At 47.7% G+C, this 23,164-nt stretch overlaps 2 protein-coding genes across 2 annotated transcripts; one reads left to right on the plus strand and one right to left on the minus strand.

Annotated features, from left to right (window-relative positions):
- The first annotated feature begins 759 nt into the window (after window positions 1-759).
- On the plus strand, window positions 760-6,881 carry ZBTB39 (zinc finger and BTB domain containing 39). The gene is made up of 2 exons (XM_066258715.1): window positions 760-892; window positions 2,398-6,881. The coding sequence occupies exon 2, from the start codon at window positions 2,442-2,444 to the stop codon at window positions 4,572-4,574; it is 2,133 nt and encodes a 710-aa protein (XP_066114812.1). The 5' UTR covers window positions 760-892; window positions 2,398-2,441; the 3' UTR covers window positions 4,575-6,881.
- A 3,571-nt stretch (window positions 6,882-10,452) lies between these two features.
- On the minus strand, window positions 10,453-12,978 carry GPR182 (G protein-coupled receptor 182). The gene is made up of 2 exons (XM_066254887.1): window positions 12,868-12,978; window positions 10,453-11,949 (listed from the first exon to the last, which is right to left on the minus strand). The coding sequence occupies exon 2, from the start codon at window positions 11,931-11,933 to the stop codon at window positions 10,731-10,733; it is 1,203 nt and encodes a 400-aa protein (XP_066110984.1). The 5' UTR covers window positions 11,934-11,949; window positions 12,868-12,978; the 3' UTR covers window positions 10,453-10,730.
- Window positions 12,979-23,164: the final 10,186 nt, after the last annotated feature.

The raw sequence follows: 23,164 nt of genomic DNA on the forward strand, positions 1-23,164 counted from the left end.
ATGTTATCAGGTAGATGCACAAGACAACAGAGAGGCTTGATTAAGGTAAACACTGACTTTCGTTAGAGAAAAATACCTCCTGAGGACAGGACTACCCACCATGAACTGCTTTTAGTTAGAAAGTTTTAATTTAAGACCATCCTGTGTGGTTACTTGAGGTCTCTCGGTCTGCATAGGCCACCATTCAGGCTTTCCCAGAGCTTATTAGGTTCAGCATGTGGCTCCTTTTCCGGACCACGCTAGGAATTACTGAACCCTACCATGGACCTGCCTGGGGGGTTATGCCTGGCTGCCTTCATCACCCGGCAGTGATTGGATGAGATAGGACAGAGGCTGAAACAGACCGGTCCTGAACCCTGAGGGGTTCCTTTGTACTGAGGCGGGAGAGCCAGGCAACAGGGGAGGTGATAAGAGCTTCCAGTTGGGATATGGTTTTTCCGCTTCTCCCGGTTCCAGCGGGAGGAGGGAGTGGATCCCTTGGTGGATCAGCACTTCAGAAAGCCAAAAATAGGAGGCAGGGTGGGAACCAGCCCCACAACTGCTTGCGCCGAGAGGCCGGCTGTCCCAGGGTGGCGGCGGCTCCGGGGCGGGTGTCCCGTGCCCACCAGGACCGGCTGCAGGCTCGGTGGCTTTGCGCCCCGCCCACCCCGTTCCGGGTCCGCCGTAGGGGGGCGCTGTGGCTTAACGACGAGGGGCGCTGCCTCCTCCAGGACGGCGGGGGGCGCTGCGGGCCGGGCAGCGGGGGCGGCCCCGGCCGGCGCGGCGAGCCGCGAGGCGGATGGAGAGTCTGGCCGCGGCCGGCGGCGCCGCCTCCTTGTCGGGCCGGGCACGGCGGGCCGGGGCCTTTGTGTGAGGCTGCGGTGGCGATGGTGCTCCGACCCCGCGGAGCCGGGTAAGCGCGGCCGGGCCGAGGGCCACCTTTGGCCGAGGTCCGATCCCCGTCCCGGCCTTTCTCGCTCTCGGTGGGGTCCTTCCTGCCCGCTTCCCTCGGCCGGACCCATCCTCGCCGGCCGCGCGCCAGCCCTGGCCGGCCCCGCTGCTCATCCCTGGACTCCAGGCCGGCCGGGCCCCGCGTGCCTCCGCCCCCTCCCGGAGTCGCCCGGGAATCGCGGCTGTGGGGGGAGGTGCTCTGTACCCACCAGATGGAGTGCCCCAGCCTGATCCAATGCCCTTCCTCTCGGATTCGACCTCCAGAGAGAAGACCGCGGCGCCACGGTGTTGTTGGGGTCCCTTCTCGGAAGTTACGAATCTGACCCCCTCCTCCCCCCATTCAAGCTTCCCAGTGCCCGGGCCTGCACACCGTTGATGTGTGGCCACCAGGACCCAGGAGATGCTTGGCTGGCATCCAGACGATGTCCAGAAGCTTCCTGGGCCCCTGCAGAAGTTGGGAGTTAGTAGAATGTGGTGAGGTGATTGCGTTGCGCAGGACGAGAAGTGAGACAGAAGAATGCTACTAGCTCTTCCTTAGGCATGCAGGATTCGAAAAGGGAAAAAGCAGTGCTGAGCAAGGCCTTTTAGGAGTCTCACCTATACAATTAGGTGTCTTCTTATGGCAACAAATCTGTTAGTTCTGCTCAACATAAGTATAAATCCCAGACAGGGTGGTAAAAAGAAATAAAGCATATTTAAGTAAGAATATTACATACCGTAGTGTGTTCTACTTTGCTTTACTCCTTTGGGTTCTGAAATATTTTAACTTCATCCACAGCTTACAGAGAATGCGATAGAGTAGTATCTGAATGGCTCTGGGTTGTGGAGACAAGAGAGTAGGCAGGTGGTACAGGTAGGGAGAGAAGGGGCTCACGAATGAGCAAGAGATTTATTTAGGGACGGAAAGGACGCAGCAGTGCTAGAAAACAAAAGGGAGGTAGCATCCTTATCTCTTCCTCAGCAGTTAGAGGAGCTTTAGTAATTGTGTTCAAATATGCATATGACATTTGGTATCATAAAGGAAGAGAATATACTCAATGAAATAAGAAAGCTTATTAAGAAGGAAATTAATATAAGAATGATTTGAGCCATTTGCTCTGGGAATGAAGTATAATATTGTGTCTGAGAGGATACCTCTGGTTTGGCTCCAAGGCTCAGCTTCTGGCCAACCAGGCCTACAACCTCTCTTACTGAATCTTAAAGACCAAGCTATCAGATTTTTTTCAGTGATTTTGGCTTTTGTCATAACAACTATATTTGGGTATATGCAGGGAGAGAGATTATTGTTCTGTCAGTTTTGCTGTCCTTTCTCAGCAGAATGGAGCAACTCTCGGTGTCTTTTCATTCTGCTCCGCACCTGGGGCTTAGAAACACTCAGACTGGTGGGATTTTCTCCAGCAGAGTGCCATACTGGCAGGGATGTGTTTGACCATTCTTTTTTTTTTTTTTTTTTTTTGCTGTCCACAGATTAACCGTGCTGATAAGGAGGTATCTTTATATGAGCTGCTAAGATGGGCATGAGGATCAAACTGCAGAGCACCAACCATCCCAACAACCTGCTGAAGGAACTCAACAAGTGCCGGCTCTCAGAGACCATGTGTGATGTCACCATTGTAGTGGGGAGCCGCTCCTTCCCAGCCCACAAAGCTGTGCTGGCCTGCGCAGCTGGCTACTTCCAAAACCTCTTCCTGAATACTGGGCTAGATGCTGCCAGGACCTATGTGGTGGATTTTATCACCCCCGCCAACTTTGAGAAGATTCTGAGCTTTGTCTACACATCAGAGCTCTTCACGGACCTGATCAATGTTGGGGTTATCTATGAGGTAGCTGAGCGTCTAGGTATGGAGGACCTCCTCCAGGCCTGTCACTCCACCTTTCCTGACCTGGAGAGCACCACCATGGCCAAGCCCTTGACCAATACCAGTGAGAGCCGCTCCAGCACCCTGAGCTGCAGCTCAGTAGAACCTGCCCATCCCCTTGGAGAACTCCGGGGTGGTGGGGAGCACTTTGGTCCTGATAGAAACTATGTCTTACCTAGTGATGCTGGAGGAGGCTATAAAGATGAAGAGAGAAATGTTACCATTGACACTAACCATAGCCTGCCTCTGCCACAGCAGCTACTGCCACCAAAGACCGAAGACCATGATAATCCTGCTCCTTTCACATCTGCACCTAATGTGGTGACCCAGCCAGTCCTAGGCACTGTCAGCATGGGCATCCAAACCAGCACGAGCACCTGCCAGTCGTACAAACTTCAGAGCAATGGAGACTTCAGTAAAAACAACTTCCCCCCTGACAATGCAGTAGATGTTACCACTGGAACCAACTCCTGTCTGAGCAATAGTGACCACTCCAGAGATCCAGTCTTTGAGCAGATGGATGAGCTGCAGCTGGAGGAACTAGGGGATGATGACTTGCAGTTTGAAGATCCCACTGAGGAGATAGGCACAGCTGAGGAGGTGATTGAGTTGAGTGACGACAGTGAGGACGAGCTGACTTTTGGAGAGAATGACAACCGAGAGAATAAGGCCATGCCCTGTCAGGTGTGCAAGAAAGTTCTAGAACCCAACATTCAACTGATCCGACAGCATGCTCGGGACCACGTGGACCTACTGACAGGCAACTGCAAGGTATGTGAGACCCACTTCCAGGACCGAAACTCCAGGGTGACCCATGTTCTGTCTCACATCGGTATTTTCCTGTTCTCCTGCGACATGTGTGAAGCTAAATTCTTTACCCAGTGGCAGCTGACTTTCCATCGACGGGATGGAATTTTTGAGAACAACATCATTGTCCATCCCAGTGATCCCCTACCTGGGAAGCTGGGTTTGTTTTCAGGGGCAGCCTCTGCAGAGTTGAAATGTGCTGCCTGTGGGAAGGCATTGGCCAAAGATTTCCATATGGTCCGGGGCCACGTCCTTGACCATCTAAACTTGAAGGGCCAGGCCTGCAGCGTGTGTGACCAGCGCCACCTCAACCTTTGCAGCCTCATGTGGCACATGCTCTCCCATCTCGGCATCTCAGTCTTCTCCTGCTCTGTCTGTGCGAACAGCTTTGTGGACTGCCATCTCCTAGAGAAGCACATGGCTATGCACCAAAGCCTGGAAGACACTCTCTTCCGCTGCCATTTGTGTAGCCAGAGCTTCAAGTCGGAGGCCGCTTATCGCTACCATGTCAGCCAGCACAAATGCAACAGTGGTCTTGACCTGCGGCCTGGCTTTGGGCTACAGCACTCAGCTCTCCAGAAGCGGAAGCTGCCCACAGAGGAATTCCTGAGTGAGGAGCTGGCTCTACAGGGCCAACCTGGGAACAGCAAGTATAGCTGCAAGGTCTGTGGCAAAAGATTTGCCCACACAAGTGAGTTCAACTACCACCGGCGGATCCACACAGGTGAGAAGCCGTACCAGTGTAAGGTGTGCCACAAATTCTTCCGAGGCCGCTCAACCATCAAGTGCCACCTGAAGACACACTCAGGGGCTCTCATGTACCGCTGCACAGTCTGTGGCCACTACAGCTCCACCCTGAACCTCATGAGCAAGCATGTCGGGGTGCACAAAGGTAGCCTCCCGCCCGACTTCACCATTGAGCAGACCTTCATGTACATTATCCATTCCAAAGAGGCAGAAAAGAACCCGGACAGCTGACTGGGTCCCAGCAGAGGCAAGGGGAGCTGCCAGGTGGCAGCCAGGACATTGATTTTTCTAATGGCTGTTGATCCCTCCCCAGCTGAAGTTACAATTTTGCCTTGCTAGGAATTCTGTTCTGTGTTGTGTTTAAAGAAGGAAAAAGAAGAAATAGCACATGAGCTGTTACTGTTTTTGAGAAGCAATGACCCTATCATGTTTACCTCCTTACCTGTTCTTGCCCATGAAGGGCTGTATTTTTGGTTCTTTTGAGGCTGGTCTTAGGATCTCATCAGGCAGTTGGTGTCAACTAGATTCCCTTTCCCCAGCCTCTCGAGTTTTATGCTGCTAACAGTCCAACCACCAGCCTCACTGAATAGAGGAGGCAGAGAGAGGTTTTCACTGTGGTAAAACTGCCAGACCTCCAGCTGTGACAACCAACGAAAAGAGAGATTTTGGCAATGTGACTATTCAGCAGGGCAGCTCACCTCAGGTTTCAGTCCCAGCCCGCAGGAGGAAAAAGGCATCAGGGATCTAGAGGCGCCTGCTTGTTCCCGCTCTGATCGTCTGATTGGACAGTAAAATGTTTTAGAAGCTAGATCCAAACTAGGGACTAAGCTTTCTATTTAGGTCAGAAAGCTTTGGGATGAATCCTTGCCAGCCTGCAGTGCCACCAGAAATGCAGCCTGGATGGACAGGAAAAGAGGTGTCTCTTCTCTTCAGTTCCAAAGAAACACGATTTTACGGAGTGATGGCCCAGGACATCAGGCCTTCCCTGTGGGGCAAAGAGGACAGGGAGCCATTTGATATAGTCAATCATCTGTTATCTGGCCACCTCCCTCACCCTTGAATTTTCTGGTGGGCAGGTGGGGATGTCTCTGACAGCAGCAGCCTTGCCTTAATTTACATCCTGTCTCCCACCTAGAAGTGTATTTGAACTGGATTGTAGATAAGAAGACCTCATGAGGTTGAGTGGTGGACTGGAAGCCTTTCAGAATTAAAGGGACTGAGTAATTAGTGGTGTGTAGGGGGATACCTCTCTGTCCTAGTTGGGTGGCCTGTTGTTTACTTTATGCAACTGGGCAGGAGCTTTGGCAGCTGACTTTGACCTGCTGGAATTTACCCTGATCTTTCTTTGCATTGCCACCAGGGGGTGCTATTGGTTGGCAGTTAGTTCAGGCCATCCCTAGGTGGCTGGGAAATATTTCTGCCTAGCCCATGGGACTTTGTTCTTCATTGGATTTTGAGGGGGTCTTGCCCAAACAAGGCTTGAGTGAGAGGGCCCTTGATCTTGCATACTCATTGGTTCACCTCAGTAACTCATACTACCTCACCTGCTCAGGCGAGCTTGGGCGTCCCTGGCCTGGGCCCTGACGCTGCGCCTGGTGGGGCTGGCAGCACCCTGGGCTGTTTCACAAGCAAGTCCACGGTGGGCTGGACTCACAACGCCTTTTTGGATGTTAATATTTATTTATTTTTAATTTTGTATACATATTACCCAGCATCTCTTTTGGATAAGGTACTTCAGGAAAACGAGTTTCTCCCCAGCAAGGAGCCACATTCCAGGAGACAGTCCTGGCCAGAGATTTGGGAAATAGGCTAGAACCGGGAGAAAATGTGTCAATCCTTTAAACAAGAAAATTCTTTTCTTTCTCTCCAGATAGGCTCTTGCAGAATAAACCCAGGGTACCTGTTACGCAATGGATGTAATTTCTAGAAAGTTGGGGCTTGTTTAACTCCTTGGCCTTTTGTCCTCCTTCCATGCTGTGATGGGAGTAGATTGGAGACTGGGCTCAGAGGATCAAGTCACATGAAGGATCTTTTTGCACATTTTGTCATCCCTCTTAAACTTGGAAAGCTGTTTAAAGACATAAAGGTAAGCCAAAGCCCCATCTTAGGGCTGCCTCTCTCCCCAGCCCTAAACTTATAAAGCCCCTGAGTTGGAGTGCATGGCTCTGGTGGGGTGACCGTTACATGAAGGGTCTTTTACAAGTGGTCACCTTTCACCATCGAAACCCAACTTGTTAAGTCTTCCCTTGGGACTTCTTGTCAGGAAAGCAGTGCTGAGACTTTTCATCCCTAACTGGCTTCTCCTTTTCCCACACTGACCATTAGAAAGTTAAGAAGAAAAAGTTATGGAAGTTGCTGTCAAATGTCTGCTAAGCTTTTCAAGCCTGCATGGTCCCTCCCAGACTGTTGGTGAGGACTGATTTTTGAATCGCCAGATTTAAGAGGGGTGAGACTGGAGCCCAGCCAGGTAGCTGAGAATGAACCAGTATGCTGGAGAAACCCTTTCCCTTTACAGAGGGCATGATGGATGCTGGGTAGTCTGTATACTTAACCTGAAACTGTGAAGTATTTCCTCTGCCAGTAAACCAAAAAGCAAATCCTTGAAACTGCCCCTGAAACACAGAACAAAGAACTGCACCCCTGATCCTGAGGCCAAGTGGTTGATCAGGGTGGCTGGATTGGTTGCAGTCAGACATGGAGCAGAGTCAGTGGCTCGTGAGGCTCATCGATCAAATCCCGTTCCTCCATGTGCTCTGTATTCACACCTGAACCCTCCTTCTGTTTGGAGTCATGTCTGCTGCTCTGCCTCTAGCTCACCCTTTTCTGAACTGTTACTTGAAACACTATATTGTGGCAAAGGGCCCTCTAGAATACCTAGTGGATGGTATTTACTTTATTTTGCATTTTTAAATTTTTCAAAATTCTCACTTGATTTTGTTGTGCCCTCTGCCCTGGAACCCAGTTTAGCACTGTCTCCTGCTGTATCGTTCTGAGGTCTGTTTGACACTTTAATGTCTTCGCCCTTTTCCTCCTTTTTCTTGTTCTGTACTCTGAACCAGCTACATAATTGGCAGAGCCCTTTGTTTAACAATTATTAAGAATTTCAAGGTGGCAATTTAGAGCATTAAAACAGCATGTGGCTACTCACAGCCAGTTTTCTAAGGGAAGAGGGTAATACTGTGGCACATTGGGCTAAGGAGAGAGGCTGCTTATGGCCAGAGCAGGGGTCACTATTCCAGCTCTTCTGTGACTCACTGCTGGCTAGCTGATGTCACAGCACCCACTGGGAAGCTCTGCTGTATCCTCACATTTGGTCCTAAATTTTAAGACTGTGGCATCTGTAGTTCATGGCTAGTTGGGACTAAAGGAGGTGCGGTTGGGGCTCTGGCCCAGGTAACCCCTAAGGACCAGAAAGTGGGTAAAAATCCTTACTGACTTTTCTTCTGATCTGTCGGCACCCCCTTTGTGCTTAAATACCTTTCTCCCCAGTCGGATTTGCTACTGATGATGTTTCTTCCTCTCCTGGCTTCCTGCTGTGCTCTTATTTCCCAGACTATTCAACTGAGGAAGTGAATTGAAATCCTTTTATAGATGGACACTGACTTTTTGGCATGGGAATAGGCTGTGTGAAGAAGTCTGCCCATCTGAGAGTCGTTGCTACATGTCCTTTTCTCTAAATCCTGCACCTGATGAGTCAGGAATAGGGCACACAGCATTTGTTTCAATGTGGTTACTCATCGTAAACTTACCATCAGGATAAAAATGAAGCTGTTTGGATTTCACTGTTTCTTCTTCAACACTCTTCATCCAGTCCACTCTCCTCTCCCACCTCTACTAGCTAAAGTCTCTTATGAAATGGAGAAGAGTTGTTGATGTCTAACTCCTTCCATTAAATTAATAAGTACTGACCTCTTAATATTTAAGTGTTTACTATTCTATTGCTGTAAAGTTTTGTATATTTTGTAAACATTTTTTCCCAAATAGTAGATGTCTAAAATCGTTGTACATCTGATTTTTTTATATTCCATTGTTAGGCACAAAGTGTGGTTTTTATTTAGAATAAAAAAAAAAAGGAAATTGGAAATGGGAGTTATTTTCCTGTTTATTGAGATCATGCTCATCCCTTGAATTCAGAATATCTGGGCCGTCAGCCATTCAGCGCAGTGTTCTGCTCAGCAGAATTCTCTCCTTCCTTGTAGCTGGAATTCCCCAGGGTTAATGTAGATCTGTTTTTAGTGGGAAATTAAGTCAATGACCCAGCCTTTTCAGGGGAAACATCCCTAAGGGAATCTTCTGTTGGCCCAGAGAGCAAAGTAGAGCTCTGCTGATGTCTAGCTGGACTTGAGAATTGGCCACAAATTGTCTTGCCCCTGTGCCTTTTAATTCACTGTGACCTGGTATGTTGGAGAGGGACAGATCAGAGGAGGCAAAGGTTTGGCATAATTTCCTGAGGTTGGTAACAAATGTACCACCCATCAAGAAGGAAACAAACCTCTAGACGTTAGGATGTGATGTGATTCAGTTGGTTTCAGAGTGCAATGCCTGGCCCGGCCCCTTCACTGCTCAGTGAATGTGAGCTGAGCAGCCCTGCTGCAGTCAGCAGAGCCAGGCCCCCTCCCACGGCCCCAAGGAATACGCTGCCATGAATGGGGGGAAAGCACAATCTTGGGGAAGTGCACTCTGAAGTAATAGGGATATAAATTGTAAAACTAGGTTTCCTTTAGGAAACTTCTAGAGCGTGAGTCAGGTGAAGCGATGATATGGGCTTCAGAATTGGCTTGGTTTTTACATGGGCATAGGGAGGAAAGTTCAATGTATTTTTTACTGTTCGGTTAAGCCCTTACTGCAACCCCAGATTACAACCTGGTTGAAAAAGCCTTCAACTCTGTGCCACTGAGCAGTTAGTTGTTGGTAGCTTCAGACCCTTTGAAGTTTGGACCCAGTGAACGGGGGGATTGTAGATACAGATTTCCCCCCGCTGCTCTGACAAACGGGTACATACACCATTGGAGGACAGGTTTAATGCATCTGGTGAATAGTTTTCAGATTTCTAAAAAACAGGAGACAGTGCTTCAGGTCAGAGTTATTCCAAATTAAACATTCCAGACGCACTGTGCACTGTTCAGGACAGAGGCTCACGGCCCTTCAGCCTCCACAGGCAGGGGTAAGAGACCAAGGACTTGGAACTGGTGGCCTTGAACCTGTTCCTAGGCTTTTACTTCAAATTCTTCATGGACATGGTCCTAGTTTCCCAAACTGAGAAATGTCCCTTTCCAGAAGACCTATTTGTTTACGATAGGACTTTTTTCCCCTATAGCAAGTGTTAATAGAAGTAAGTTGCTCTGGACAGATAAATTATGGAAACACTAGACAGGGGAGAAAAAAGTATATGGGTGAGAACTGACAAAAGAATACCAGAACTGCCCTGTGAGAGAATTGGAAATTTTCTACTTCCCTGTCCTGTGCAGGGAACAGAGGCTGAGGGGCAGAGCATCTATCAGTGCTTGGTGCTGGCTGTCCCATGGTCTGTTCGTAGATGGGATGTCCCTTGGTATTCTATGATCTGGGGAGATAGGCAGGGATGGGTGGATTTTGGATGGCATCTTGTCTAGATCCAAAATGTCCTAGATCCAGAGCTGGGAGGATATGGGCTATGAGGAGCAGGTGACTCGGGCAGCTCTCCTACTTTGGAGAAAGGGAACAGGATAGACAAGAGAGGGGGAGAATATCAGCAAGGAAATAGTTTCCCTAGATGGTGGAAGGGGGTGGAGAACCATCCTGTCAACCCAGGGGCTGGGTGCCTGCTCAGACGTTGGCCCCCCACTTCCCCACCCCCAGCTTCCACACTCCCTCTCTTTTTCACAGCACTGAGGCTGCGCTGCTAGGATGTGTCCCACTGAGACCTCCCGGTTCCTTGGCTTCTGACCTCTTGTCCCCACAGCCTCCATGGTGTGCTGGGAGGTCAACAAGCACACAAACACAAAAGGAAAGCTTTGTGAGGTTCCTGCAGAGGTCACTTTCCGGCCTGGGCGATTCTGCATTGAGTGTAGTTTTTGCTGACCATCTGTTCAGCTGTAGCTCCTCCCCAGTCACAGCTCAAGTGGAAATTTTTCAGAGATCCAGAGTCATGGCTGTCTCTATTATTTATTTCACCTTTTTTTCCTTGTGTGTCTGTCTGCCTTAGACACAAAGACTGAGACAAATAGTACATCGCCAAGGACCCATTCTATATCCCTCCCCGCCCCTTCTCCCTCTCCCCACCTCAAGATATAAGAAAAACTCAAAACTGTTCTGAGTGCTTTGACCCTTTCCCTGGTCCCCCCAAAATCTCTCACCCCCACCTCTAGCTTTCTGTTTCACCGAGGGTGAAGACAAAGCTGCAATGCCTCAGCTGGCGGAACGAGACTGAATAGCAGAGATGGGTGAGGCATCTGGTACCTGGAGGTGCAGGCTGGGGTGGTGGTGGGGGCCTGCTGCAGTCGGCTGGGTGCCCTCCTTGGTGATGATGATGGAATGCTGTGTGGAGGAGGAGGATGAGAAAGTATGTCCACCCGCCCCAGCCTGGACCCTGGGGAGGTAGTGGACCACAGCACTCAGCAGCCGGTCCCGGAAGCTTGTGCTGAGAAAGTTGTAAAGGATGGGGTTGACTACGCAATGGAGCATGGAGAAACAGTCAATGACATCATAGAAGAAGAAGAGCAGGTGGGCCAGGTAGCAGTGGATGGAGATTTCGGACCCCTGCAGTGTGAGCAGCAGCAGGGTCACATGATAGGGCAGCCAGCAGATGGCAAACACAGCTACGTAGGCACACACCAGAAGGCAGTGGCGCCGGCTCTCAGGCCGTCCTGCCTGCCGAAGCCGGCAGGCTGTCAGCACATTAAAGACTGTGATGAGAGGGAAGGGCAGCAGGAAGCCCAGGATGGTGGTGGACAGGGTCACCACTAGGGCCCATGTGCTATAGGTTTCCCAAGGTGCCATGAAGAGGCACATGGGCTCAGAGCCGTCCACCAGCTGGATGTGGACCACCTCAGGCAGCGGAATGATAGCCGAGAGCACCCAGATGCCTGCACACACTGCACGGCGCACTCGGTGCTGGTGGCGCTGCCAGGAGGGGGAGGCACGGGTGAGGGTGATGTAGCGGTCGATGCTGAGGCACACCAGGAAGAAGATGCTGCTGTACATATTGGCAAAGTAGAAATAGTGGGTGAAGCGGCAGGAGAAACCGCCCCAGAGCCAGGTGTAGTCCAGCATGACCTCCAGCATCCACACGGGCAGAGACAGGACGATGCCCAGGTCCGCTATGGCCATGTTGAGGATGTAGAGGTTCAGCAGCCCCGCCCGGCTTGCACAGCGCCAGTTGACGCAGATCACCAGGAGGTTCTCCACCAGCCCAACCACAAAGATGGCCAGGTAGAGGACAAAGAGAGCCACTCGCTTGGTGCTCTCGCTGAGCTCAATGTCACACTCGGTCAGAGTGTGGTTGAAGAAGTAGAACAGTTCAGTCCAGTTGTGGATCTCTCCAATGCCATTGGCAGGCCCTGCAGTGACCCCCTCGGAGGGACCAGACTCCATGTTGGCTGTGACTGGCATTAGGACCAGTAAATGCCTAGTGGGGAGAAGGAAGCGTTGAAAGAAAAAGGAGCCTTGGAAAACAATCTGTGTCCCCCAGGTAGCAGGTCACTGGGACCAGAGGCTTTGGGGAAAGATTCTGGGTCTGAAGAGGCAAGAAAGGGAAGGTGAGCATTCAAACTGAGTAAATAGCACACAACTCACTTGTCAGCTTTGACCCAAGAGCAGAGATATTTTGTTAAGGGACCTGTGTGGTGGGACAAACCAGAACTGTTTGGGCCCAACCAGATTTCTTCCCAACGTGGCCAGTACCACCCTTCTCCTGCCTCGGGGCTGAATCCAACCTCCACTTCACACCTTGGCCCTTTTGCACTGGCCTCCTTCAGGAGGCTCTGGCTCTGTTTTGCCATTTAGGCGGTGGGAGTGGGACACACACATACACACACACAAATGAATGCACACCCCTCTAATTCACCCCTGGGAACATCTGTGGCTCATGTAGGACAGTTGTCTCCAAGCCCCATACCCTTCTTTCCTGAGAGAGGTAACACAGTGGTGGGATTCAGCTGGTTCACACCGGTTCAGAGGAACCATTCCTTACTATTTTTTAACGTTCATCTGCGCAACAGCATATGCTAAGTGCCCGTAGTGATGTTCATTCCATCCATAGGGGGAAAAAATGGCAAGTGAGGATGCCAATCAAGAAGCAATATAGAAATATCTTAAGAGTATTATTGGTTTTTTGTCAGGTATTATTTAATATTTTTTCATTAACATTTAAAAACTCATAACAATCTAGTTTCTTTTACCTCTTTTATTGTTTGTATTTAAGTATTAAGTGCATGAAATAATAAATTACCTTTCAGTATATTATTTTTTTTATACTTAAAATGGTCATTCGAGCAGAGAACTGGTTGTTAAATTATTTGAATCCCACCACTGGGGAGACACTCACCTGAGTTTCCTTAGAGAGCACCTCGGGTCCTGGACGGCCACAGAGTCTGGACTGCTGGGGAGCCGCCTGGAGGTTGGAGGGACTGTGACATGAGGGGCTGGCTCTGCTTCCTGCTGTAGAGCCGTCCTCCTCATCCGGGAAGCAGTATCACTGGCTAAGGCTCTGTGGGAGAGGATGGGGTTTTTTCTGCCTTCCCCTAATCTAGTGCGAAGGGAAGTCACAGCAAAAGACCCAGTGTGCCAGTGGCAGGGAAGAGTCAGGCTGCAAGCATAAAATCCAGGCTCCTTGTTATAGTAAACATAAAACCAAATTAATCTAAAATGTAAAAAGGAAAATAAGAGTGACTTAGGTATAACCGGTTTATGCTTTTTTTCTGATACTCCATATTTGAAATGTGTGCCAAGGGTTAGAGTGTCAAAATTGATAATGAGTGTATTAGTGTGATTAGCTATACGCATGTGTGACTTCCCAAGATAACTATGTATACAAGACTGTGATTGTTGGTCAAATAAGTTTTTAAATATGATATATGGGTTTGCTCACTTATAGTTTGCATTGGGTGGGGGACAGGCTGTAAGCAGGATGGGTCGTTATAGCTTAAGGCTTAGTTTTAAGACTAAGCTTTTCCCCATACCCTTGACTGTTGCATGATGTGGGGTGGTGCACTCTCATGAGGAATCCCATTATGCTTCAGATAAGTGACTTTGTATCAGAGACTTCCTTGTTTGTATATTGGATTAAAGGTTTGGATTTCTACACTATAAAGCGGGGCAGACTGGGAACTTGCTGTCTCTCAGTTCCTGAGATTAGCATTAGAGAGGAGAGCAGAGAAAGGCCACATGGAGGAGACCAGGAGAAGCAGCCAAGGTGGTGGAGTGCTGAGTGAGAAGCCAGTTTGTGCAGAGAGAAGGAAGGAGATGGGGAACAGAGGTGAATAAGGCTGGTGAGCTAGAAACCTTTGATTCTAGGAAACTCAGATAAGACAGTAGCTTTGTGAGCACTGAATGAGTGGGTTTTGGAGCCCAGTGTGTGTTTTTACTTGCCCACCGGGAGCAAGCTAGGATTAAAGCTAATGGCCCACCAGTTCTTGGCTCCATTGTTTCATTACTCTCTGTCCGAATCTAATGTGAACCTGCATGGGCCAGGCAGCTGTGATGGTGGTCGTGGCTATTGGCTTTACAGTGATTAAGGTTGAAATGCCCCAAGCATGTAACCCTGAGATAACATATGTATTGAACTGTGATTATGTGTGGAATTTCCCCAAGTGTGTTACGCTATGTTAAGACAAGTGGCCAAACCATATATAAGTAGCTGGGGTGAAAATCAAGTCAGTCTCCTGAGACTCCAACGCAGACTCTATGTCGCCTACCAAGATCATTTGGCAACTGCCGCAAGCACTCTGCCTCTCCAAACAAGTTCGTTTGGGGCCCCACCTAAGCGAGGACCTAGACTTAGCCAGCCACTCGTCTTACCAGGAGTGATTTAAGTCTATGCTATTTAGCTTGCTATGAGTGTCTTTGCCTATGCATTTGACTGCTGTGGGTCAAATAAATTTGCAAATTTGATTGTATATGTTTGCTCGCTTATAGTTTGCATTGGATGTGGGGAACAGGCTCTAAGCAGGCAGGGTCCTTATGCCTAAGGCTTAGTTTTAAGACTAAGCTTTTCCCACCCTTTTAATGCTAAGATCTTCTCAACACTGAGCTTTTCCCCACACCCTTGACTGTTGAATAATATGAGGTGGTACACTTTTATGAGGAATCCCATTTATGCCTCAGATAAGTGACTTTGTATCAGAGACTTCCTTATTTATATACTGGCTTAAAGGCTTTCATTTCTACACTATAAAATGAGATAGACCAGGGGCTTTCTCTCTCGGTTCCTGAAATTAGCATTGCAGAAGAGAAGCAGCCAAGATGGCAGAGTGCTGAAGGAGAAGCCAGTTTGTGCAGAGTTTGTGCAGAGAGAAGGAGATGGGGAACAGAGGTGAATAAGGTGAGGTACAAACCTTTGATTCTAGGAAACTCAGATGAGTCAGTGACTTTGGGAGCTTTAAATGGAAAGGGAAATTATTTCCCACTGTGTGTATTTCTCGCCCGCCGGATGCGAGCTAGGATTAAAGGTAATGGCCCACCAGTTCTTGGCTCTGTTGTTTTATTGCCATCCTTCTGAATCAAATGTGAACCTGCATGGGCCAGGTGGCTGTGATGGTGGCTGCAGCTACTGGCCATACAACTCCTAATTATGGTACTTTCATTTTAAATCATGAACTACCTAACAAACCCAACTATAACTTAATTATAACTCAGGTGACCAACGTTTTTACAATGAAAAGGATGACAAAAATAAATGGAAGAAAACAATATTATAAATAAAAGAAACATTTTATTTATTGCAACAATACACTATAATATGACAAATGCATAATAAAAACATTTGTAATATTTTATATTGTAATTGTGCTTAAGTGCCTGTAAAGCCAGTAGCCACGGCCACCATCACAACCGCCTGGCCCATGCAGGTTCACATTAAATTCGGACAGTTGGTAAATAACAAAGCCAAGAACTGGTGGGCCATCATCTTTAATCCTAGCTTACATACAGCGGGCAAGTAAAAACACACACTGAACTCCAAAACCCACTCATTCAGTGCTCACAAAGCTACTGTCTTATCTGAGTTTCCTAGAATCAAAGGTTTCTAGCTCACCAGCCTTATTCACCTCTGTTCCCCATCTCCTTCCTTCTCTCTGCACAAACTGGCTTCTCACTCAGCACTCTACCACCTTGGCTGCTTCTCCTGGCCTCCTCCACGTGACCTTTTTCTGCTCTGCATTCTAATGCTAATCTCAGGAACTGAGAGAGAGCAAGCTCCCGGTCTGCCCCACTTTATAGTACAGAAACCAAAACCTTTAATCCAATATACAAACAAGGAAGTCTCTGATACAAAGTCACTTATCTGAGCCATAATGGGATTCCTCATGAGAGTGCACCACTCTATATCAAAAAGAGTGGGAAAGGCTTAATCCCAAAACCAAGCCCCAGGATACAAGGATACTGCCTGCCCACAGCCCGCCCCCAACACACATTAATATAATCATCCCAAGCAAGAAGGGCAACCAATACCATCACCTGGGAGACGGGCTTCCACGTGGACAGCGCCAACTTTAACAAAGTGAGCATAATATATTTTATCTGCCCAACAATGCCTATTAATTTTTAGTAATAGTTATAAGAAAAAAGTACTCATTTAGATACAAATACGTCACATCACAGGCAATGGATCGATCGACTACATCGATCGAATACAGACATTTATGGATTAGTCTTCCAAAATCAAAAAGAAGGACATGTGGGAAGACACCTTACAAGGGAGGAAGGAACTTACAAAAGAAGGACTGTCCTCCCTAAAGGAAGATGATTGGTCATCTTATTATAACCAATCAAATAGTGTATCAGGACACTCCTCACCTACTAGCTGTAGGAATTTACATCTTAAAGCCTAGAGAGGGGGTGAGGGGAACAGGTTGAGCAAAAAATGACAAAAAACCTCATAACAAAAAGTCTGGTTTTTTTTCTTCTGCAAAATGGGACAATAGTATCTACTATTAAGTTAAGGGTGCTGTGAGAATTAAATGAGCCATCAAAGTGAAGTGCTCAGCACAGAGCGTGGCCTGTGTTTAATGCTTTACATATGTATGTGTTTTCCACTCTCTAAATCATCTTGGAATACCACTTTTCCAGTTGTGACTTCATTCCTACTAAAGCGGAACTGGAGAAGGGTGGCAGGTCTGGAAAAGAAAGCTGAAAATCTGTCAGATTTGTGTTAGCTTCCTGCCTCATGCCCACAGCCTGCTGTTCTCCCCAGCCTCAATGTGGAGATCTGAGTTGAGAATCTGTAGAGAGAGGAAAGACTGGATATGGGTTCAGAAGGGGCAGCTTTGAGCTTCAGGGAGATGCCTGAACGGCGAGGAGACAGAGCTTCTTTCTCCCATGGCTCCATACTTCTTGTGAAGTATGTGGGGAGAGAGAGAGAGAGAGAGAGAGATTGAAAGTCACGCAGCTTGTCCCTCCCTCCAGCTCAGAGAGTAAGGCTTGTAGCATGGATTGTGTTGTTGAAGAACTCTTGTGTCAGCAGAGTTTCCTGCTTCTCAGAGCACTTTTCCCTCAATTAATCATTTGGTTCCTGAGGTACTCCTGTAGGGAAGAAGGATGGGCGTCCTTATCCTCTGTGAAACCCAGAGAGGTTGACCGTCTTGCACAAGCCACACTGAGCAGAGGGCAGGGCCACCTGGAGCTGGGTCCCTGTTTTGTAGGATGTAGAGCAAGGAAGATGTGTTGTCTGGAGGGAATTAGGTATATATATTTAATCAAAGTAAAAATCCCATAACAATATTAACCATTTTAAAATATACAATAAAGTGGCATTTAGTACATTCATATTGTTGTGCAATTACCACCTCTGTCTAGTTCCAAAACATTTCTTCACCCCAAAAGAAAACCCCATAACTGTTATGCACTCACTCCCTGCCCCCCTCTTCTCCTAGTCCTTGGCAGCCACCATTCTACTTTCTGTGTCTATGAATTTACCTATTATGGATATTTAATATAAATGGAATCATACAATGTGTGACTTTTGTGTTTGGTGTCTTTCACTTAGCATAATAGTTTTGAGATTCATCCACATAGTAGCATGTATCAGTGCTTTGTTCCTTTTCATGGCTGAGAAATATTTCATAACATGGATATAGCACATTTTGTTTATCTATTCAGGGAGGGGTTTTAAAAATGTTTGCTAGTTGCTAGTTAATTTTTATTAATTTTAAACATAACATCAAATTTGCCACTTTAACTATTTTAAGTATACAGTTCAGTAGCATTAAGTACATTCACATTGTTGTGTGACCATCTCTGTGGGAAGGGGTATTTTTAATTTTGCAGTTTTCTTAAAGCCTCCTTTAGGAAAACTGTTTCTTTATGCACAACATTTTTGACACTAAATACATAGGGTTTTCCCCCCAGACAAACCAATTTTCCATCTCTCCGAACACCAACTGGGTATACTATAATTTGGGGGGGTTATCATATAATTTAATCCAATCCTGTCACAAACCACTTGGCATTAGTGTCAGATCCACAGGTTTAAGTGCTCAGTTCCACAGGATTGTCCTCACTTTATGTGCCAGTCACAAGTAATTAATTCCCAGGGTACCCACACTTCTGTCCAACATGGTAATAAAGTCAGGGATTCTAGAAACTCCCCTCAGTTTTATATAATTTTTTAGAATGGCTTACAAAGCTCTGGGAAATATTTACTTACATTAACTGGTTGGTTTATTATAAAAGATACAGATGAACATCCAGATAAAGAGGTAGGTACAGCCTGACTAGGTGGTGGTACAGTAGATAGAGCATTGAACTGAGATGTGGAGGACCCAGGTTCAAATCCCTGAGGTCGCCAGCTTGAGCGCTGGCTCATCTGCTTTGAGCAAGTCTCACCACCTTGAGCCCAACGTTGCTGGCTTGAGCAAGGGGTCACTCAGTCTGCTGTAGCCCCCTCCCCATCAAGTCACATATGAGAAAACAATCAATGAACAATGAAGGTGCCACAATAAGAATTGATGCTTCTCATCTCTCTCTTCCTGTCTGTCTGTCCCTATCTGTCCCTCTTTCTGACTCTCTCTCTCTGCATCTGTCAAAAAAAAAAAAAAAAAAAAAGCGGTGGGTACCTAGGGTGAGGTTCGGAATGGTCCTGAGCTATTGTCCCCATGGAGCTGGGGGACACTTCAGGCATGTGGATGTTTTCACCAACCCAGAAGATCTCTGAACCTCATAGTTTAGGAATTATTATGGACCCCTCCTCACATAAATATGATTATTGATTTACTCTCCAGCCCCCTCTCTCCCTACAGGATGGGGAGTAGGGCTGAAAGTCCAAGCCTCTGAGCAAGGCTTCCTCTTCCTGGTGACCAGTTCCCATCCTGATGCTGTCCAGGACCCACCAAGAGTCACCTCGCCTGACCAGGCAGTGGTACAGTGGATAGAGCGTTAGACTGGGATGCGAAGGATCCAGGTTCGAGACCCCTAGGTTGCCAGCTTGACTGAGGGCTCATCCAGCTTGAGAAAAATAAAAAAATGCTCATCAGCTTAGACCCAAGGTCGCTGGCTCAAGCAAGGGGTTACTCGGTCTGCTGAAGGCTCGCAGTCAAGGCACATATGAGAAAGCAATCAATGAACAACTAAGGTGTCGCAACAAAAAACTGATGATTGATGCTTCTCATCTTTCTTCATTCCTGTCTGTCTATCCCTATCTATCCCTCTCTCTGACTCTCTCTCTCTCTCTCTCTGTCCCTGTAAAGAAAAAAAAAAGAAGAAGAGAGATGTTCATTAGAAGAAGAAATGTTCCTATTATCCAGAAACTTGGGGCAGAGATAAAAAAAAATCTGTCATAATCAGCTATTTACTTTGACTTTTCAGACCATTCTACTCCTTCTCGCTCTCTCTCTTTAGGATCTCAGTTTCTAGCCTATGAATATCTTTTTTTCAATAAGAAGCCTTATGAGAATTTTTGTTTCCTTCTCCATGCCTTTGACAGATGGAGACTGCACTAGACCAAGCCCCTCTAGTTCTGGTCTCTGTTCTCTCCACACAGACCACACATTCTGACCCATGGCCATTTCCATTCCTCTCAGGACTGCATTTTACTGGCTTGTGTCTGTGAATTTTCCACCCCAGGTCTCTTCTTCCCTTCCATATGGCGACTTCACCTCCTGCAGCGTCACCTCCACCTGCTCTGTAGTCCCCACCCCATCATATCACCCAATGTGTATGTGCAGCCAGAGGAAGTGATTATGGTCACTTCTGGCAGAGGCACAGAGGGAAATCTGCTCCCTCAGGAAGAAAAAGTGATAGCTCTGCAGTTTTCATGTGGGTATTTTTCTTTGGAGGGAGGAGATGAGCAGCTGGAAAGAGACTGGAAGGAAGGGAAAGAGGGAGGGACAGGAGCCCAGGCTCCTCGCCAATCTAGGCAAGACGAGTGGGGCAGACAGTTCTGCTCCAAGCACCAGGATGACAGCAGTGAAACAATTCCAGGAAATTTACTCTTTCTTCTTCCTCTTCCTGCCCTCCCCCTTTTGTTTTTTAAAAAATGTAGACAAGACATTGGAATCAACAATCAGAAAGGAAGGAAGGTACAAGGGAGGAGTTATTGAAAGTCACAGATAAAGTCAGGCAGCTTCAAAAGGTCGGTTGGGGGCCAAGAGCTTGTGCCTGGACCCTGGAGGCAGGGCAGTCAGTCCCAGGAATCTTACCTCAACTTTGTGACCTTTGTGGCCTTGGACCCTACTTTGTGTGGCAAGGACAGGTGGATTGTGAACAGGTCAAGGCTGAGGAATTTGGCAGCAATTGCACTCCCATTCCCAGCTTGAGCTTCCAGAAGGATACTGAGTACAGACGCCAAATCCAGCCACCACTTCTCCCTGTCAGGGAGGCAGCCTTGTCTGCCCAGCAGCACCAGATAAGGGGCACCCCAGGCTCCTCAAAGAAGGATGTGACCCAGTGACCCTGTCCTTGGTTTGGTTCAGCTCTTTCCTGCTCACTCATGCTTTGCCGAGACACAGTGAAAGTAACAATAGTTTGGGGATTAGTCTTGGCTCTGACACCTTGTTCCACCACTTAGTACCTGTGTGACTTCAGGCAAGTCATGTTACCTTTCTGAGTCTGAATCTCTTTATATGTAAAGTGCTTCCATCATAAGGTTATTCTATGAGCTACATGAGATAAAATAAATAAAGTAGCTCTGGACAGTTGGCTCAGTGGTAGAGCATTGTTCGGCATGTGGAAGTCCTGGGTTTGATTCCAGGGCAGGGCATACAGAAAAAGCAATCATGTGCTTCTCCACCCTTTCCCTCCTTCTTTCCTCTCTCTCTCTTCCTCTCCCTCTCCCTCTCCCACAGCCATGGCTCTAATGAAATGGTTCGAGCAAGTTGGCCATAGGTGGGCACTGAGGATGGCTCCATAACCTCACCTCAGGTGCTAAAATAGCTTGGTTGCTCAGCAACCAGAGCAGCAGCCCCAGACCACAGAGCATCACCTGGTAGGGGCCTTGTGGAAGTCTGTCTCTCTGCCTTCCCACCTCTCATTTAATAATAGTAATAAAAAAGTAAAGTGCTTGGCATAAGCATGGCCCCCCTTTTTTTTTTTTTACAGAGGCAGAGATAGGGACAGACAGACAGAAACAGAGAGAGATGAGAAGCATCAATCATTAGTTTCTCGTTGCGAGTTGCGACTTCTTAGTTGTTCATTGATTGCTTTCTCATATGTGCCTTGACAGTTGGCCTTCAGCAGACCGAGTAACCCCTTGCTGGAGCCAGCGACCTTGGGTCCAAGCCGGTGAGCCTTTTGCTCAAACCAGATGAGCCTGCGCTCAAGCTGGCGATCTTGGGGTCTCGAACCTGGAATCTTCCGCATCCCAGTCCGACTCTCTATCTACTGCGCCACCGCCTGGTCAGGCAAGCATGGCCCTTTTATACTTTTTGGTGATGAGGAAGAAGAGATCCTTCTTGTGGAACTGATCTTGAGATAATTTTCCCAAGTCTCACCACCAGCCTTTTTCTCTGAAATCAATCAACACCAGCTTCTATTATTTAGTTGTTTGACTACGTGTTCTTACATAGAAGGTAAAAGACATCCCCAAATGCCACTATGAATTACCACCGAAGAGATGTAGTAACAGCTAACATATATTGAATATTCACCATTTGCCAGGCACAACTGCAAGGTGCTTTTCATGCATCATTTTATTTAATCCTCATAATAACTTGAGGTGGGTGCTGTGCTAGGCAAGGAAGCTGAGGCACAGAGGGGATAGACAACCTGCCTGAGTCACACTGCTAGTAAGTCAATAAACCCTTGTTGACCTGGATTCCTGGCATGTAATGGCTTTAGGCGGCCTATGAACCCCCTGAAAAGTATATATGAAATCCTGCTTGTTAAGTCATTTTTAAGGGGGTTTGGACCTTCCTTAGATTTTTCAAAGGGGTCCATGGTGTCCAAAAGGAGAGCTTCTCAAGGATGGGGCCTGGGATTTTTAAAAAGTGGGGTAGAGCATACACTTCTGGGGAGGTGACTCAACCCTGGGAATTCTGGGAAATTGAAGAGTGACAAGGAAACCCTCTTCACAATGGCCGAGAGAAGTATGGCATGGTCTGGGGAGGGGCTTGAGAAAGGGATGGTGAATTGTTTTTGCTTGCAAGCCTTCATCCTTTCATGAGAGACAACTTTTCCTCTCTATAATTTCCCCAAGAGTGAGTGTGTGTGTGTATGTTTGTGTGTGATGTGCAAGGTTAGTCTAAGAACAAGAGATCTTGGAGAGAGTGATAGAGATTGGAAGGGCACTACACCCCCAGGGAAACAGCCTCGTAGTGTGCCTCAGCTATTCCCCCTCCTTTGGTTTCTCCTCCCTCAGATTCCTCCCCATTCTGGTCCCCAGCACCTGTCCCAGGGTCTCTGCAAATGTTGGTTTTGTTTCTTTTTCTTTTTTGTATTTTCTAAGTTGGAAACGGGGAGGCAGTTAGACTCCCACATGCGCCCGACCGGGATCCATCTGGCATGCCCACCAGGGGGCGATGCTCTGCTCATCTGGAGCATTGCTCTGTTGCAACCAGGGCCATTCTAGCACCTGAGGCAGAGGCCACAGAGCCATCCTCAGCGCCTGGGCCAACTTTGCTCCAATGGAGCCTTGGCTGCAGGAGGGGAAGAGAGAGAGAGAGAGAAGAAGGAGAGGGGGAGGGGTGGAGAAGCAGATGGGCGCCTCTCCTGTGTGCCCTGGCCAGGAATCGAACCCGGGATTCCTGCATGCCAGGCTGATGCTCTACCACTGATCCAACTGGCCAGGGCCTCTGAAAATGTTTTGACAGTCACTTGCTGATTCCAGATTTATTCAATTTTGACTAACTTTTGTTGAAAACCTACTGTGTGCTAGATAGAAATATCCCTTGAATTCTCCAGTGTTTCCTAAAGGACTTGCTAAGTCCACATTTTTATGACAAAATGTGGCTTCTTAGACTCCCTGAGAGTTGGAGTTGAGAGGACTCACTGCAGTCATCTTGATTCTTTTCCATAATTATAAAGATGAGGGGAATGGAGGCTTTGTGCAATCTCATATTGTCAGACAATGTAAGAAATGCAGGTGGAAATGGAGAATGAAGCAGGATGTTGCAGTGTCATCTACTACCACATCCATGTATCTCTGTTAGCTGCTAAGCACTGCCAAGTACTGGAAATATAATTATAATAAGTCC

The sequence above is a fragment of the Saccopteryx bilineata genome, chromosome 2 (genome assembly GCF_036850765.1).
Source record: "Saccopteryx bilineata isolate mSacBil1 chromosome 2, mSacBil1_pri_phased_curated, whole genome shotgun sequence".
In the NCBI taxonomy this organism is placed as follows: domain Eukaryota; kingdom Metazoa; phylum Chordata; class Mammalia; order Chiroptera; family Emballonuridae; genus Saccopteryx; species Saccopteryx bilineata.